Genomic DNA, 17,460 nt, shown 5'->3' with positions numbered 1-17,460 from the left:
TGGGCTGTTTTTTTTTGTCCCGTTCTGCATTCATTCAGGTTGCATTTAGTAACTGGTGACTGTTGTGAACAGGGGTGCAGTGCTAATTTTTTAGGTGCCGGAGCTGACAAAATGCTTGCCATTTCCTATATTCATTTATATTCTCATCCTCCCCCCTCTTCCCCTCCCCCCTATTCCCCTCTCCCCACTCCATTCATGTAATGAGCAGGTACACAAATTGGGTGTGGCATATGTATATTTGAATAGGGCTTCTTATGATGTCAAGCACTAAACCAAGATGAAAAAAATACGAATTCCAGAGCTCCACAGAAAGATAGTGATAGGTAAAACATTAACAAGATTATAGCCTATCACTACATTTCAGTGTATAACTGGTACAATAAAACATACAATACTTAATTTAATAATATGGCAAAGTATTGCACAGTTGCACTCACTAATGATCATAAAATATAATTATCAAGCAAGTAAAGAAAAAGAAGGTAATCATGTATTTACCAATTTAAAAGTAATTACCAAATGCCACCAATGAGAAGTTTCACAATAATTTCCACAAAGGGTCAGGCATAATATGTGTTCAGGGGTCTGAAGCAACTCTTGTTCTGGTGTCACCTGCTGACCTGTGGTACCACAGCCATGATGTGATAAACGGCTCAGGATTCCACTGAACTAGAGAAGGTCCATGTAGTTTAACAAACATAAGCGATGTTACATGATTTATGAGAATTCTTGAGTGCGTTGTTGTTATTATCAAGTTCATGTGACTGAATGCTCTCTCACACTCAGCAGTACTAACAGGAATAACTTGTGAACAGCTCAGTAATGGGCGTAAATCTTGGGGGATGCGGCATCCACGATCCTCCACATATTCTCTGAAGGCATTTATTACAGAAGAAGAAGGAAGCTTAAACCTTACAGAGAGATGATATTGCAGCTTCTCCATAATTAGGCGGTATTTCATTTAACAGTGATTTATACATACTTTGAGGTTTAGAAGTTTGAGAACCTTTAAAGGATGTTGCCGTGAACATACGGTGCTGTAAATTGTTTATGAGACTAGTAAGAAACTGTAGATAATTAACGGAGACAATTTTGTTGTTGCTTGTTGAGGTAATTTCTCCAAACTTCCCCTTTTCAACTGCCTCTTGAGCTTCTAGAGTTTTTGTACGAGGTTGCTCTTTCAGTCCATGCAGTGATCTTATGCTCCGTTGGATCAGTTTGTCTGCACAAACAATCATAGTAGTGAGTTTCTGTAATCACTGACAGTAAACCAAGTTCATGCAATGTGTCATACATTAGAGCTAAGTCCAATAGAAACTCTTCTGAAGAGAATCTTTTCAACAGACCTTCACTGGTTTTTCTGTCATTCTCAGATCTTGTTTCATCCTTCATTGCTTTTTCAAAATGAAAACCCAGTGCTTCATAATTTTGTCACACTGCTGAAACTGTTCGAAATGAGCTAGCTACCCACCTGGTGCCCAGAACACGGCCTATTTTGCAAACTTGTTGTTCTAGTTGAGAGGCACATTCAGACAGTTCCTTTTGATTTAGAGGTGATCTGCTGTAAACAGAGTACAATTTGTCCAGAAATGATTGAAAATTATTTATTCCATGAACTTCTCTCACTGAATCACCTACTGCAAGTTCTAATCTGTGATTAAGACAGTGCCAAATAATCACATCAGGGTAATGTTCCTTGAGAGTTGTAGCAACACCTAATTTGACACCAAGCACTATGCTTGCCCCATCACCAGCAAATGCTACAAGGTTCTGCTTCAAGTAAGAGTCATCAAACCCATGGTTATTGAGACAGTTCAATAGATGCTTAGCAATAGTTGCAGCTTCCTGATCAGGCAGTTCAATTAGATCTAAAAACATAAAATGGGGATCCCCTTCCTTATCACTTTCACATTTCAAATAAACTATTAGGGCGGTCTTAATGCTCAGGCTTGTTGATTCATCAATGAGAACAGGAAATCTGCCATTTATCTGCTTGATATGCTGGCAAATTTCCTTTTTCATATTAATGGCTATGTGATTAATTATATCTGTAGCACTAGTGCGGGAATGCAGTCCAGTTCCAATGTCAATACCATTTCTTTTTGAAGTTCCAATAAGCCAAAGTGATCAGAGTACAGTCTGTCATTCTGAGCTAAATAATATGCAGGACGAAAAATTGAACAAGTTGCCTTTAGATGCAAAGCATTCATGGTATCACATAATTTTCCAAGAGCATCTTCACTAGCTATATTTTCAACACTTAGAGCGGCAGTGTGAGATTTTGATAGTTTGTGATCAACAATTTTTTTCTGAGAGACTGCAAGTGTCTACTTCGATTGGCTCCATAATAGGATACGTGATATATCTGCCATGTCAATTCTCCCGTGATCTTTAAACCTTGAGGCTGTAGCACTTTACATAGCTAGCCAGCCATCCCTTACTAGCCTTAAACTCCCTCCTCTCGTTCTCCTCAACCTCCTCACAGTAGTGCTCATAGAGGCTAAGTGCTTTTTCACGCATAATTTTGCCATCAACAGGGATATGCTTCTGTGACATGTCCTCTAGCCACACACTTAATGCTTTCTCAGTCTTTGCAAGCACTTTATCATGAACCAGAGAGACCATTTTTGCCGTTGTAGGGGTAGCACTAATGCTTCCATGAAATTCAGCTTCTTTTTGCTTTAATGTGCGAATGCTCGATTCGTTCTTACCGACCTTACGGCCCACTTCAGCAAGCGACATGCCACTTTTCAAAAGATCTAAGATTTTTATTTTCTCGGTGAACGTTGCTCAAACAACAAATGCTGGAGAGATACTGAGAATCTGTGAAATGGCGGAAGGCTACAGCAGGGTATGCTGGGACAACGGGTCGAGCAATGAGGAATTTCACAAAACAGTCACAGCTCCAGGAGTTCACCAAAAACGATAAAATATCCTAATGTTATTGGTGGTATTTTCCCCACCAGCCACCACCCTGTCTCCCCAAACCCCTGCTTCTGTAAAATTCTCTATTTAATATGTGGCTGCTGTTAAATTCTCCGCTTGTTTATTTTGACTTTTTCTTACAGAGGGGCCGGAGTGGTGCGCTGGTGAGCTCCAGCAGCACTGTACCCCTGGTTGTGGAGAAGAGGAGGAAGTTTGTATTAACCGAAAACCTTTATTTATATCATCTGTTGTTAGTCTTAAATTTACTGTTCTTAATATGTTTTCTTATTGAGAAAGAGTTGTGTTCAATAATGGTAATTTCAACTGTAATTTGAATTTACTTCATGTAGTTTGATTATATTAAATTAGTTAAACAAAATAACCTTGAAACACCTTTAAAAATCCAAGCAAGTTACTTCAAATCTGAAATTTAAGCACAAGGGATCAAAATATAGAATACTTTTAAACTAAGCTAGAAAGTGATATTTAGAAATGTATGTCATCTGTGAGTCTAGAAATAATATCACTGAGCAGTGATAGGCACATAGCTCTCTAGTCCCAAGGGTGGAACATTGCCGTTATGAATGGTATCACTGTTGGTGGGTACTCTTTGATTGGGAATGGGTTGACAACAGATAAAATGGGAATATTAGACTGATCATCTGATTTTTTTTTTCCAATGGTATGAATAATTGACAAACAACTGATTCTTCGACCTACAGCCCACTTTCAAGGCCTCTGCAACTCATTCTTAGTGTTATTTATTTCCTGATTGCAGTTTGTCTTTTGCACATTGGTTGTTTGTCAACTTTGACTATATATGCTTTTTTTGTAGATTCTGTTGTATTTCTGTATTTTTCCTGTAAATGCCCACAAGAAAATTAATCTCAAGGTAGTATATCGTAACTTGTACATACTTTGATAATAAATTTGCTTTGAACCTTGGATTGGGCCTACGGTGTGGTTCGGCTGCTTATTTGATATACATATAACCTCAATACCCCAAATGAAATGAAAAGTGAGACAGTACTCTAACATGCCCATACTAAGAGATCTTTAATTAGAACATTAATTGAGAGGAAATTTAAATTCCTGGAGCACGTCGTCAGAAAGGGAGAAATAGAATGCCTTACATTACACTGCCGTATGCCTGGGAAACGCGGTAGAGGAAGGCAACGAAGAAAATATATGGACACTGTGAAAGAACTAACAGATCTAAGTGTGCAAGATATCATTGACGCTGTGAGGGATCATTCGATATGGAGAACCATGATCGCCCAAGCGTGTAATGCGCAAGGCACATGAAGAAGAAGAAATGAAATGTTTGTAAACATCAAAAAATGACTATAAAGAACAGTAAAGCAGTAAAAAACCTGTATCAGTATTTGGTGTGACCACTCTCTGCCTTTAAAACTGCATCAGTTCTCTTGGGTATGCTGTCATGCAGTTTTATAAGGAAATCAGCTGGTACGTTGGTCCAAGTAGTTTGGAGAACTTGCCACAGTTCTTCTGCATACTCTGGCCAGCTCGCTTGTTTCTGTCTCTCCAGGTAATCCCAGACAGCCTCTGATGTTGAGATCAGGGCTCTGTGGAGACCATACCATCTGTTGCAGAACTCACTCTTTGTTGTTGTTTTTGATGAAGATGGTTCCATGACCTTGGCTGTGTGTTTGGGGTCATTGTCCTGTTGAAGGATGAAATTGGGACTGGCCAGACACCTCTGGTGGTGTTGTGTGATGGATGAGAATCTCCTGCTACTTCTCAGCATTGAGGATTCTGACCAGATCACCAACTCCATTTGCAAAAATGCAGCCCCAGACCTGCAGGGAACTTCTGCTGTGCCTCACTGTTGGCTCTAGATACTCATTCTTGTAGCACTCTCCAGCTCTTCCACTGACAAACTGCCTGCTGTTTGATCCGAAGGTTTCAAATTTTGGCTAGTCAGTCCAGTGCACTTGCTGCTGCTGTTCAGCATTCCTGTCCTTGTTTTTGTGTGTAGGCGAGTCTCTTGGCTTTGTTTCTACTTCAGAGGAGTGGTGTTTTGGCAGCAACTCTTCCATAACCATCATGTATGACAAGACTTCTCTGGGCTGTAGAGGGGTGTACTTGAGTTCCGGTGGTTTCAGAGAGTTCAGAGCTGATAGCAGTGTTGGATGACTTCTGATTTAGAAGGGACATCAGTTTGATGTATCTCTCATTTGCTGCTCTCAGTTTCCATGGCCAGTCACTGCATTTCTGGTTCTCAATCTTGCTTGTTTCTGTGTGCTTCTTCAGAAGAGTTTGGACAGCATGTCTTGAAACTCCCGTCTGCCGTGAAATTTCTACTTGGGAGAGACCTTGCTGATACAGAATGACCACCTTGTTCAAAGTTCAAATTTAATTTTTTTTATCAAAGTACATACATGCCACATATACAACCCTGAGATTCATTTTCTTGTAGGCATACTCAATAAATCCATAGAATAATAACTATAACAGAAAAAAGGAAAGACTGCCCAACTGGGGTGTTCAACCAGAATGCAAAAGAAGAAACAATAATAATAAATAAATAAGCAATAAATATCGAGAACATGAGGTGAAGATTCCGTGAAAGTGAGTCCATTGATTGTGGGAATATTTCAATGAAGGGGCAAGTATAGTTGAGTGAAGTTATCCCCTTTGGTTCAAAAACATGATGGTTGAGGGGTATAACTGTTCCTGAACCAAGTGGTGTGTGTCCTGAGGCTCCTGTACCACCTTCCTGATGGGAACAGCGAGATGAGAGCATGTCCTGGTGGGATTCCCTCTGACAGATGCTGCTTTCCTATGGCAACATTTCATGCAGGTGTGCTCAGTGGTGAGGAAAGCGTAACCTGTGATGGACTGGACCATATCCACTACTTGTAGGATTTTCCATTCAGGGGCATTGGTGTTTCTATACGGGCCGTGATGTAGCCAGTCAATATACTCTTGTCTACATATCTATAGAGATTTGTCAGAATTTTAGATGTCATGCTGAATATCCACAAACTCCAAGTAAGCAGAGACATTGCCATGCTTTCTTCATAATTGCACTTCGTAAGGGCTCAAGACAGGTCCTCCAAAATAATAACACCTACAAATTTAAAGTTGCTAACCCTCTCCACCTCTTATCTTCTGAGGACTGGCTCATGGACCTCTGATTTCCTTCTCCTGAAGTCTATAATTAGCTCCTTGGTCTTGCTGACATTGAGTAAGAGGTTGTTGTTACTATACCACTCAGCTAGACTTTCAATATATTGATTCCTCACCACCTTTGATTCGGCCTACGTCAATGGTGTCATCAGCAATCTTGAATTTGGCTTTGGAGATGTGCTTAGCCTCACAGTCATAAGTGTGAAGTGAATAGAGCAGGGGGCTACGTACACCGCCTTAGGATGCACCTGTGCTAATGGAGGTCATGGAGGAGATGTTGCCATTCTGAACTGACTGGGGTCTGCAAGTGAAGAAATCAAGGATCCAATTTCATGAGGAGTTATTGTGGCCAAAGTCTTAGAGCTTATTGATGAATTTTGAGGGGATGTTATTAAATGCTATGCTCACTCTTGCCATAGTGTAAGAATTGATGATTTGAAGGTTAAACTGTCACATTTGCTACACCCTCACTTTTAGATTGGTTGTTGTTCCCCCATTTTGATTCCTTCTAAGCCTTTCTGTTTCAGTTAATCAGTTTAGTTAATTTAACTTATTATGTCATTGATCATTAGCATCTGCTTATATCTTTGTTTAATCATACACTTGGCTAAATACCAAACACTCTTTTATAGGTTGAGGAAGGTGCCTTTGTCAAAGAGAACTTTGATGAACTCTGCTGGACCTTATCTGCAAAGAAGAACTACAAACATGACAAGAATGGAAACTGTACAATTTCAGATCGTGATGCCTTCAGGCTATGGTGCCTTTTTAACTTCCTGTCAGAGGACAAATATCCCCTGGTGATGGTTCCTGATGAGGTGAGAACTTTATAGATGTGTTCATAAATTGATTTGAATGCTTTGAAATGGTTTTGACTAAATTAAAACTCTGTGGTTGTAATTGCAGCTGCTTTGGTATATGAGCAATATTATTTGGTCTTCTGGCACTTCTACAATGATAAGAATGTCATTGTCAGCAAGAAATTGATTATTGTTCGTTATGATTTTTCTCTCTAGTATGGTCACATAATTGATTTATCTGTAGAGTCTCCGTTCTGGATGAGGTCCAGGATGGGCGTTGTATCCCACAGCACTGAGATGCTGGCACTATAGTTAGCTAGAGCATTGGTACCATGTAAACACCCTTTACATTTGTGACATTTGCTGTTGCTAATAAGGGGAAGGGTGGACTTTAATTTTGCTGTAATGGATACTGGTATCACTGGCTTTGAATGTATGCTGAACAGCTTTGTGGGCCGAAGGGCCTGTATTGTGCTGTAGGTTTTCTATGTTTCTATTTTTTCATGGTTCTGCATTTTATTTGAGAATTAGGCCCAGATATGAGGTTACTTGTCAGTTCTTTTCTTTAAAGAGGTCAATTGATTCCCATCAAAATATCAAACTCAGATGTGCTAAGCTGGAATTCTGTGGATTTTTTTTTTCACTGGAACTAATTCTAGGAGGTAAGTTCATAAATTCACAATGTAACACTGGAATTAAAAGTAATTGCTGATTGATGTATTGATAACTATTTTGACATATTTTGAAATTATACCCTGTCCTTGATTAGTGTTTGATTAAGTATGTTGTTATTGTGCAGGTTCAGATGTATTTTATTACAAATTGTGAAACACAAAATGCAAGGAACCTAAATTATAAACACTTGTTCAGGAATTGGCAACGTGACATGAGCAGACAAGAATACTGAAGATCTGCCTAAGTGGTTTAGAACATAGGGAACGGTTAAGATGTGGAATGTGTTGTCAGCATTAGTTCAAACTGGAACTGAGTAAATGTATGAAAGGAAATCAAATTGCAGAGTTGTGGGAGAGTAAGACTGGTTAGAATGTTATTGCATTGAACCTAGGAAGAGACAGAGGGACAATGAAGATCACAAATTGAAGTTTATGGAGAACAATGTCTTTAAAAGTAAAAGATAAGTGTCAAAACCTGAAGTGACTTTAGTGAGCCCACTCCTCTTAATTTTAGCTATATATATATATGTGTATATGTATGTGTATGTATATGTATGTGTATATGTATGTATATATATGTGTGTATGTATATATGTGTGTGTGTGTGTGTGTATGTATGTATATTGCATTAAGGGTGCCAATGGAACATAGCAGGAGAGAAAATTGAATTTATAGTCAAGGAGATTTGCGGCCTAGTTGGGGTTTTGGGAGATCCAAGAATCTAAATGATTTATTTGGAAGGAAGAAACAAATCTCACTACAAGTAAAATAAATTACATCCTCTCTTCTGCTCCCACTTCTATTAATGAGGTAATATACCTCAATTTGCATATTTTGGAAATTGGGTAATAGGCAAAAATATAATCAAACCTTCTGCGGATATTTGTGGAAACACCGAAGTAAAAAAAAAATCCTGTGGTGGTTTTGGCCTTGGGGATACTTGGCGCCACGTGCACTAATAGTCACCAAACAAGACTGTGCATTATCTCACTAGAACACCTGAAGTCAGTAGCTGTAGGCTATCACCTACACTACTAACTACATCTCTGAGAATCTGTTGCACCTGGTAGCAAGCCGGCCAAGACAGCTGCTCTGGTCAAGAAGCTCCTACAGGATGAGGGTTTATTGGTACATCTCCTTTAATAGGAATGGAAAATGGATGTCTCTGAAAAAACATCACAAGGAAGCATTACTGACAGCAAATTAAAAGTAAACAATGCTGGAACTACTTAGCTTTTGTGAAGAGGAAAGCAAAATTAATGTTTTAGATCAATGACATTTCATAAGAAAAATCATAAATCAAACATTTTAAATCAAAGAGAAGGATAGACAGGATAGTGAGAACGTTTTGACAAAATGGAGTCCAGGAGAGACTGATATAAGTAGTAGCTTTGAGAGCGTGGTAAAGGTATGCAGATTAAAGATAATCTGATAGCAGGAGATCTCATAACAACAGCATCAATTTTATGGAACTATCCCCTGAATTAGATGTTCCATGTACGTCTTCAAACCAGGTATGAGCTGGGCAGGGAAGATGAGATTGTGGTCAATTGTTGTGCTGGATTGTGCAAGTGTATTTAAGAATGATATTTAAGATGATCATAACGTTCAGAGTTGTGGTTTACTGGCGTTGTTGGAAATATGTTGCTTTAAGATGCAAGTCTGTGCAGTAGATAAAGCGTAGTGCATTCATTGTGGTAGGAGAGTACATGATACACAAACCACATTACCATTAACGTTGGAGACAAGAATAGGGGCAGAAAAAAATCAAAATGAAATAAATTAGCTGGAACTTTACTCATCATCTTATCCTGATCTCTCTTTACTGTATTTGAAGTCTTATTTCCAACCTTTCAGTAATATTGAACAATTATTCAGCCCTGTTCACATTTTCGACTGTTCACTTGATGTACAGTTTATTAGCATGGATTGCTGTGATGTCAGACCAGCAACAAGCCTTAGAACTTTACTTGCCTCAGCTTGCAGAACTATGAGCTGCAAATTGCTAACTAATCCTCGCACCATTAACCCTCTGTGATTAGATAGTTTTGAGGGTGAATCAGTTAGTTTTGAAAGGAAGTCATTTGTTGGAATAATTTTGATTGAAGTACCAGGTTGTTGTTTGAGGGTATCCCAGTAACCAGAGTCTACTTAGATTTTCAGAAGCCGGTGGAGTGATCTGTCATTGATTACATGTAGTCAGTAGTATGTTGCTGCAGTGGGTACACTAGACTGATTGTAACTATCAATATATTTTACTAATTTCAAGAATGGCCTTGACATGAAAGTGCAGGTTGAGTGTCCCTGATCCGAAATGCTTGGAGCTGGAAGTGTTTTAGATTTTGGATAGTTTCAGATTTTGGAATATATAATGAAATAGCTTAGGATTACCATCATTTCTGACTCTGAATTTATGTACTATTGGTCTTTCATTTGTTCATCTCACATATGTACTTAACAGTAAAAATTATGTACCATTAACGTAATAAAATTTTAATGTGTGCAGAGTAACAAAATCATCACAGCAGCATTGGGAGAATACCTGACTTAGTTGTTGAACAATGGCAAACTTTCAGTCTTCATCTACGATGCCATGTTTTCACTAAAAGGTTATAGTACATTGTATTTGTACATTTTTTTTAAGGTTTTATGTGAGGTATAGCAACAATCAGCACTATAGGCTTGTTCTGGTGTCAGATTTTCATGACCAGCATTTGCTTTAAAAACTTAATGCCTTTTCTTTTATTAGATTTCTGCAATCAGTCTTCTGAGTATTCACAATTACCTTCAGTTTTCAGTCTGTCATAATAAATTGTTGCTTGCTTCATGATACACATACTGTTAAGTGGCATATGGTCATTCTGACTTGACAATACATGATCAATCTTCATTTTTCACTTTGTTTTTCTATTTTTTGTTAACTTCTGTTCATTACATATGTGAGGTCACTTCTCAGAGCTGTCTGTGGTACACAGAGACCTGTGCTTTGCCTAGGGACCTTCCTAGTGTCATGGGGAATTTTCCATTTGTGACATCATGTCAGTGCTCAATAAAATACGTTTGTGTTTGGATTTTGGAGGTCTTTGGATTTTGTAATTTTGGATATGGGGTATTCAACCAATACAAGGTTAGTGAAGGTGCTGGGGAGGTGAGCAGGGCAGTATTCTACGTGTGGGTTTACATAGACTTAGGAGTGGCTGAACTCTTCCCACATAACACTGGGTGCGGAGTTGTATTATGGGCCTCATGGAACATCAATAGTATAATCACCAGCAAGTAAAGAATTTTGATATTTTGAGTCATGATTTTAATAATGATTGCATGCCCAATGCCGAGAGATATTTACCAAAACAAAAATTGTATTCAGCTGCCTTCTAAAGCAGTCCATCAGGATTGAAGATCACTTACTTCCATTCTCATTCTGTGGCTTCTGAGGTCACCCATGAGGCCTCTTTGGGACCCACAGAGTTTGCCACAGCAGGAGGTGACTGGTGGGTAAGTGGGTAGCTTTGGAGGAGGTGAGCTCCTTCCACAATTTATGCTGGATTTCTGTGTGCTCCACTGCATAGGCTCTAGATTCTCAATGCTATTCCAAATGCTGCATTCCTGTGTTGAGTAGTTTTAGGTCAGGGACTCTCATGAGAACATGGGGATGTTGAAAGTTTTAAACTTTCCCTGAATCCTTTCCTCTGTCCACCTGGTAACTTGCTGCAATTCCCAAGTTGGACTCCCAAGATATGGGAAGTGCTCCATGTCTTGTGTCTTGGACTTTCAATGTCAGAAAGGCAGTATTGTGTGGTAAGGGGAGGAGACCTTTGTTTTGTGGCTGATAAGTGTAAGTCTCATCAGTGTTTGTGCTTCAGTGAATACACTGACAATAACACTAAGCTTGTACTGCTGCCTACATTTCTTTGAGTAGCTTTGTACAATCTCCATGATGGCCTTTAATGCTGTTGTCCTGTATGGACTGTGAAAAATCCTTCTTCAGTTTGCCACCCAGCAGAAACTTCTGCACATTTGATGTTTTGCTTCCGGACATATGAGTCATGATCATATGGACTGGTCCAGGTTCAGTGCAGACACTGCTGAACAGGGCTGTGTGGTATTGATGATGGTGCAACATCTCTTCAGTATTGGAGTGGAACCACCGTACAGGATGGGTGGGGCACTGTTAGCTCCACTGCAGGGCCAGGCTCATTCCAGTCTCAGTGATTCAGACCGGCCTGTCTTTGCACTTTATTTCTTTAAAGCTATTTAAAGTCTAAATTTATTTTTTTTAAACAAAATTAACTGTATTCATAATAAAGCACATGTACAAGAATGAACTGTTTGATGCCTTTTCGTTATATTCACAGTCAAAAAGTTTCTATGCTGTTGTATTACATTCATATACATTGCTAGAACTGCTGTCTCTCTTGTAGCCCCCCTGGGGTGGTAGCCACTATGATAACTGAGGGGCTTCCTTCGCCAACCCAGCCTATTCCACTTCAGCAGAAGAACCCTACACTGTGGGCCTTCCCACTGATCCTTTGCGATGGCTGCATCAAGCTTCAGTGCACCCCTCAGCATGTAGTCCTGTACCCCAGAATTTGCCATTTGGTAACATTCCTCCATGGACATCTCAACGTGCTGGCAGATGAACAAGTTTCGGGCAGATGAAAGGGCGTCTCTCACAGAACTGATCCTTCTGCAGCACTTGATGTCCGACTGTGTGTGTGTGTGTGTGTGTGTCTGGAAACAACCTGTAGATCAGAGAGTGCTGTGTCACGCAACTGCTCAGGGTGAACCATGACACAGGACCCTGCATCTTTCCCCACACCCTCTTCGCAAACCCACAGTCCACAAAGAGGTGAGCTACTGTCTCTTCCTTGCTAAAGTCATCCCATGGGCAGTGCACTGTGGCATGCAGGAAGGATGTGACTGGGAGGGCCCTCTCACCAGGCAAGATCTAGCTGCTTGGTGATGAGGCTTTTGCAGTGCCTGGAGGACATACTTTGCTGACCACTCCCTGATGGACTTGTGGTCACAGGTATTGGTCTGGAAGAAGTTTTCCACGAAGAACAGGTGGTGTGGCAAAGTCCATCTGACTGGGGTGTTGTTCAAGCCCATCCTCAGCAACCGGGGCCAGACAGAAGCTCGACATGTAGTGACCCTTGTTGCCCATCTTTTCAGGTTCCGAGCACAGCCTGATATAGCTGCACGTGAGGGTGGTCATCAGGGTGAGGGTGACATTGGGTTAGTCTTTGCCCCCATTGTCCAGGGACTTGTACATTGTGATCCAGCTGACCCCCTTCCTTTTGGATCGACAGGTTAACCTGAGGACAGCTCAGGTGATTCCCAAGCTGGAGGAACTGGGGCTGGGCTACACCTGCACTAAGAACAGAACCCCAATAGCACCCCTCACCCGATGACTGACTAGGCTCTTCTCCAGCTATTGACAGGGAGTGCCCTCCCCACAGCCCCAGTTTCTGTTGATTTGTTTTGAGAGGTAAATTATATCAATTGCTTATTAAGGAATTTTGCAAATTTGCTTTGTTGGTTTGAAACACTACACACTTAACTACAAGGTCTCTAATCAATTTTTTATTGTGCGGATTTTAAAAGTTTCTGTTTTGCTACTCACAGTTAATAAGAGTGTATAGCTTTAAGAACGAAAGCACCATACTTTTTTAAAAAAACATTGACCCGAATCCTTGTAGCTTGCCTTGAGCTGCCAGAAAACGTTAGCAGTTGCCGCCAGCGAGTTCCTTGTCTTCGATAATGATTCCTGTCAGGTGTCAGACCGAAGGCTGTGTGGTGTTGAGCAAGAGTGAGTTGGTGAAACAGGCTACAGAGCCATTAGTATTGACTAGTTTTCACAGTGTGCATGCAACATTTATCTAATTCAGTGGATTAGATTAATTGGGCCGTCAATTAATTGCAGCAGGTGCTTACTTGGGAACAACTCTTAAAGAACAAAAGCTAATTGAGAAAATAGCTGGGGTTCCCTTCCTTTACTTGGGACACTATGCCGTTTAATTGGGACAGGAGACTTTTGCTGAACAGTTTCTAGCTAGCGGTGGTCGCGTGCACATGTTGTGACCGTTAGACATTACACAGTGCTTGGAACTAAATGTTTTCAAATGGCATCATTTGTGTGTGTTTGTGTTCAAAAAGCTGTGAAGTTTGTCACTGATAGTTGGTGAGAAATAAGAAGTAGCAAGGCAATTTAGAATTTTTGCTCACTGCATTTTCAAACTTCCAGGCTTGGAAATGCCAGAAATGGGGGTTAAAATTAAACAATTTCACTATTTCAAGTTGGGAACTACAAAGAATTTGAAGTTATTGGCAATCATCTTGAATGTTGCCTTTGGCCCTCACCCATGACTCCAAGTTGCTGTTTGCATGCGACACCCGCCACACCCTGATGCACCATTTCAACAGGTAGACTAAACCAGATGATGGTTGCCAGCAGGTCTCGTACCCCGGTGAGATAGGGGCATGCCTGTCCTGACATGTGAAGTCAGCTCTGGTGGACTAGGCGGATGAGATCCAATGGCCAGGAAGGAGGATCTACAACACTCCATGGAGATCAAGGCATGACAAGGCACAGAAGTAGTCATGGTCATCTACTACAATCGTGGAAGACCCCAGTTGTCATGTCTGCCCGTACCACTGGACCCAGACTTCTGAGATTGAGAGAGTAGAACTGCCCAGAGCAATGGATTTTCCGCTTTTAAAAACTCTCCCACACAGGTTTCTTGTCATCGTTGGATACCATGGACAACTAAGCTGGTAGTTTTGTACCTACTTTAAATGTATAAATTGTTACCAATTAAATGGTAGTTTCTTTTTTTAAATACTTTTTTAAACTATTTCCATGAAACTTCGGCTAATTGGGGCAGCTGTTAAATTGGGCCAAAATGTATTGGTTTCAATGTGTCCCAATGAACTGGAATCCACTGTACTTTTCACTTTTTAGCAAAATCGACATTAAAATTGGAGCACGCACTTAAGATAAAATATAGAAGCTGAAATGTCATAAACTCTCCAAGAGTCGAACAGCACAGAAACCGCCCTTACAGGCTACCATTCCAATGCCATCATTGTACTGACTCACAATGCGTCCATTTACCTGCATCGCGTCATAGTCTTCTCTGCCTTGATGATTCAACTAATTGTGTCAATACTTTGTTGATATGACCGTACCTGCTTCCACCCCATCTCTTCAGGCAGTAGATCCTAGACTCCAGTTACCCACTGTGTGAAAAGAGTTTGCCCTCAGATCAACCCTAAAGCTCCTGCATCTCATCTTAAAACTGTGCTGCCTTGTCTTTAACACACCTGCCATGGGGGAAAAATGACCATCTATCCCCCTCATAATTTTGTGTCTTTGTCAGGTTACCCTTCAGAGTCCTCTACTCCGGCTGAAGCAAACCCCATCTCCCCACTGGATCCTGATGCTTTTGTGATTCAAAGGTTCTTTGGAAGTCAAGAATGAGGCATAAAACTTTGTGTACAATTGTTTTATCAAGTGTTACAAGAAGGAGAAAAAGACTAAGAATGACATCCGAGAAAGACTAAAAGTACTGTGGCCTTCTCATACCAGACTATAGATAACATCAACTCTGTTGATGACACTTAACCAATATGTTCACTTTCTAGAAAAATGCAGAGGTGCTGGAAGATTCACTGAACAATTACATGCATATAGGTGATCATAATAAAAAATACGAACAAGCAGGAAAAGTTAAATGCCAAGAAAAATAACAATGCTACACCCAAATCCAACGCTATGAATGCTCTGACCCACACAGTATCCTGATAAATCTTCTGTCAGTGCTATCGTGTCCTTCATATGGTGTGGTGAACAAAATTCCATTTAATTCTTCAGATGTGGCCTAACCAATGTTCTGTAAAGCTCTTAAATAATGTCACAAACAAGAGAAAATCTGCAGATGCTGGAAATCCAAGCAACGCACACACACAATGTTGGAGAAACTCAGCAGGCCAGGTAGCATCTATGGAAAAGAGTGGTTCATGTTCGACTGTTTTTAAAAAATACTTCGATTGTACTGTTTTTCAGAAAGCCAGGCTTGCTGAGTTCCTCCAGCATTTTGTGTAATGTCTTAGTTTTATATTCTAGAAAAAACTATTTTGAAATACATGAAGAAATTATAATCATGCATATACAAAATGAGTTCTTTTAGAGCACCAGAGAATTTACAAAGCAGCCATGTTGTTGTTGGGTGCTGTCAACTCATGGTGACCCGATGGATTGCGTAGTTGTCCATGAGGTTTTGGGGCAAGATACAGAAGTAGATTGCCAGGCCTTTCTTCCACACAGATACTGTTGCCCAGGTTGGGACCCGGCTGGATTCGAATGGGACCATCTACCTTGAAGTCCAGCCCTGATGCCACTACATCACCAGCTGACCCAAGCAGGCACACATTAAAAATGCACTCAAGTGTTCATGCATAATGTGTAACATTTTCAAGCTATTTAATACTGAGAATAATTAATGCACCTCTGGCACTTCCCTTTCGGGATCACTTTGATCTGCTAATGTCTTTTACAAAGCCAAAGACACTCATAGCTACCTTGACTATACATCCTCTGATCCTCAGTCCATAAGGATAACGATGAGCTGCTTATTGCACCCCACTTTAATTTTCGGTCCCACTCCCATTCTGACCTGTTCCACTGCACAGTGAGTACCAATGTACATGCATCTCATCTTCATTCTAGGCACGTTACCAGCATTCAGAATTGCTCATGAATTTTCCAGCTTCAGATAAATCAGTTCCCATTATCATGTTTGTGGCCCTTTTTCACCCTGTTTCTTTAAAATATCTTGCTAATGCTCCGCACTCATGCTCCTTATCGCATGATCTGTCTTAGTTTCCATATTGGCTGTGCTTTAAAACTGCAAATGCTCCACTCTCACCACATTTCTAAGGAGGCTCACAGAGCAAAGCACTCACTAAAGGACCAGGGAATCACTTGTAACAGGTGCTGGATTTCCATATTTACCTGTGTGTCTTCGTATTCTTGTGGTTGCAGTTGATTGTAAGGATGAGAATGCTGACAGTTTACCATCTGTATGATTGTACAATCAGCCAAGCAAGTTTTTATGTTCATAATGTGAAATTGCTTTGCAATAACAAAATGGTCAGATCAGTAATCAGAAAACCAGCGACCTTGTCTTCTTTAAGGTAACTTGTTCTGCAGACATTCTGACCTGGAACTTGGGTCATGTGGTTTGTTTTCAAACTTTGGAGTTTGAAAGGGTGCTTACCATGGAGTGAAATATAATTTCAATGACTATTGCAACTGTTTTGAAATTTAGCTTGCGGTTACCAGCATGAGTCTGCCTAACAACTATTGTTGACCATTCTTTAGACAATTGAATCTTTGCTGTGCAACACTGGACTGGGATTCCACTACATCAGGTGATCCTGACCTGTATAAGAAATTGAGACATGAACTCTGCCAAGAGATAATACCAGTCCAAAACTGAGCCCCAGACCAGCCTTCGGCGGTGGCAGAGCTTGCGTGGTATGACGGGCTTCAGAACTACGGCGGGCAGTATCACTGCCAACAGTGAATCCCTTCCCAACGAGTTGAATGCATTCTGTGCACATTTTGCACAGAAGGGTTTGGAATGCCACCCTCACCCTGATGGCCTCCAGTGCACCTAAATCCACACTTACTGATGCGGGCGTAAGATCAGTTTTCCAGGGAGTCACCCCATAGAAAGCATCTGACCTGGATGATGTCCCTGGCCGTGTCCTTGGATTCTTCGCAGGTCAGCTGGCAGGAATATTTGCAGGCGTTGGAGCTTCTCCCTGCTTCAATCTGTTGGTACCTTCTGTTGTAAGAAGACCACTATCATCCCAGTTCTAAAGAAAAAGAAGTGATGTGCCTT

General features: G+C 40.6%; 1 protein-coding gene across 1 annotated transcript in view; it reads left to right on the top strand.

Annotated features, from left to right (window-relative positions):
- def6a (DEF6 guanine nucleotide exchange factor a) overlaps nucleotides 1-17,460 on the top strand; it is a 182,492-nt gene that overhangs the window by 75,438 nt on the left and 89,594 nt on the right. Inside the window, exon 3 of the mRNA XM_063065608.1 lies at nucleotides 6,711-6,896. Coding sequence (XP_062921678.1) covers nucleotides 6,711-6,896 — 186 coding nt within the window. The remainder of the gene's footprint in view (nucleotides 1-6,710; nucleotides 6,897-17,460) is intronic.

The sequence above is a fragment of the Mobula hypostoma genome, chromosome 13, assembly GCF_963921235.1.
Source record: "Mobula hypostoma chromosome 13, sMobHyp1.1, whole genome shotgun sequence".
NCBI classification, from domain to species: Eukaryota; Metazoa; Chordata; class Chondrichthyes; order Myliobatiformes; family Myliobatidae; genus Mobula; species Mobula hypostoma.
Note: the sequence above shows the minus strand (reverse complement) of the source record. Positions and strands in the feature narration are given on the sequence as shown.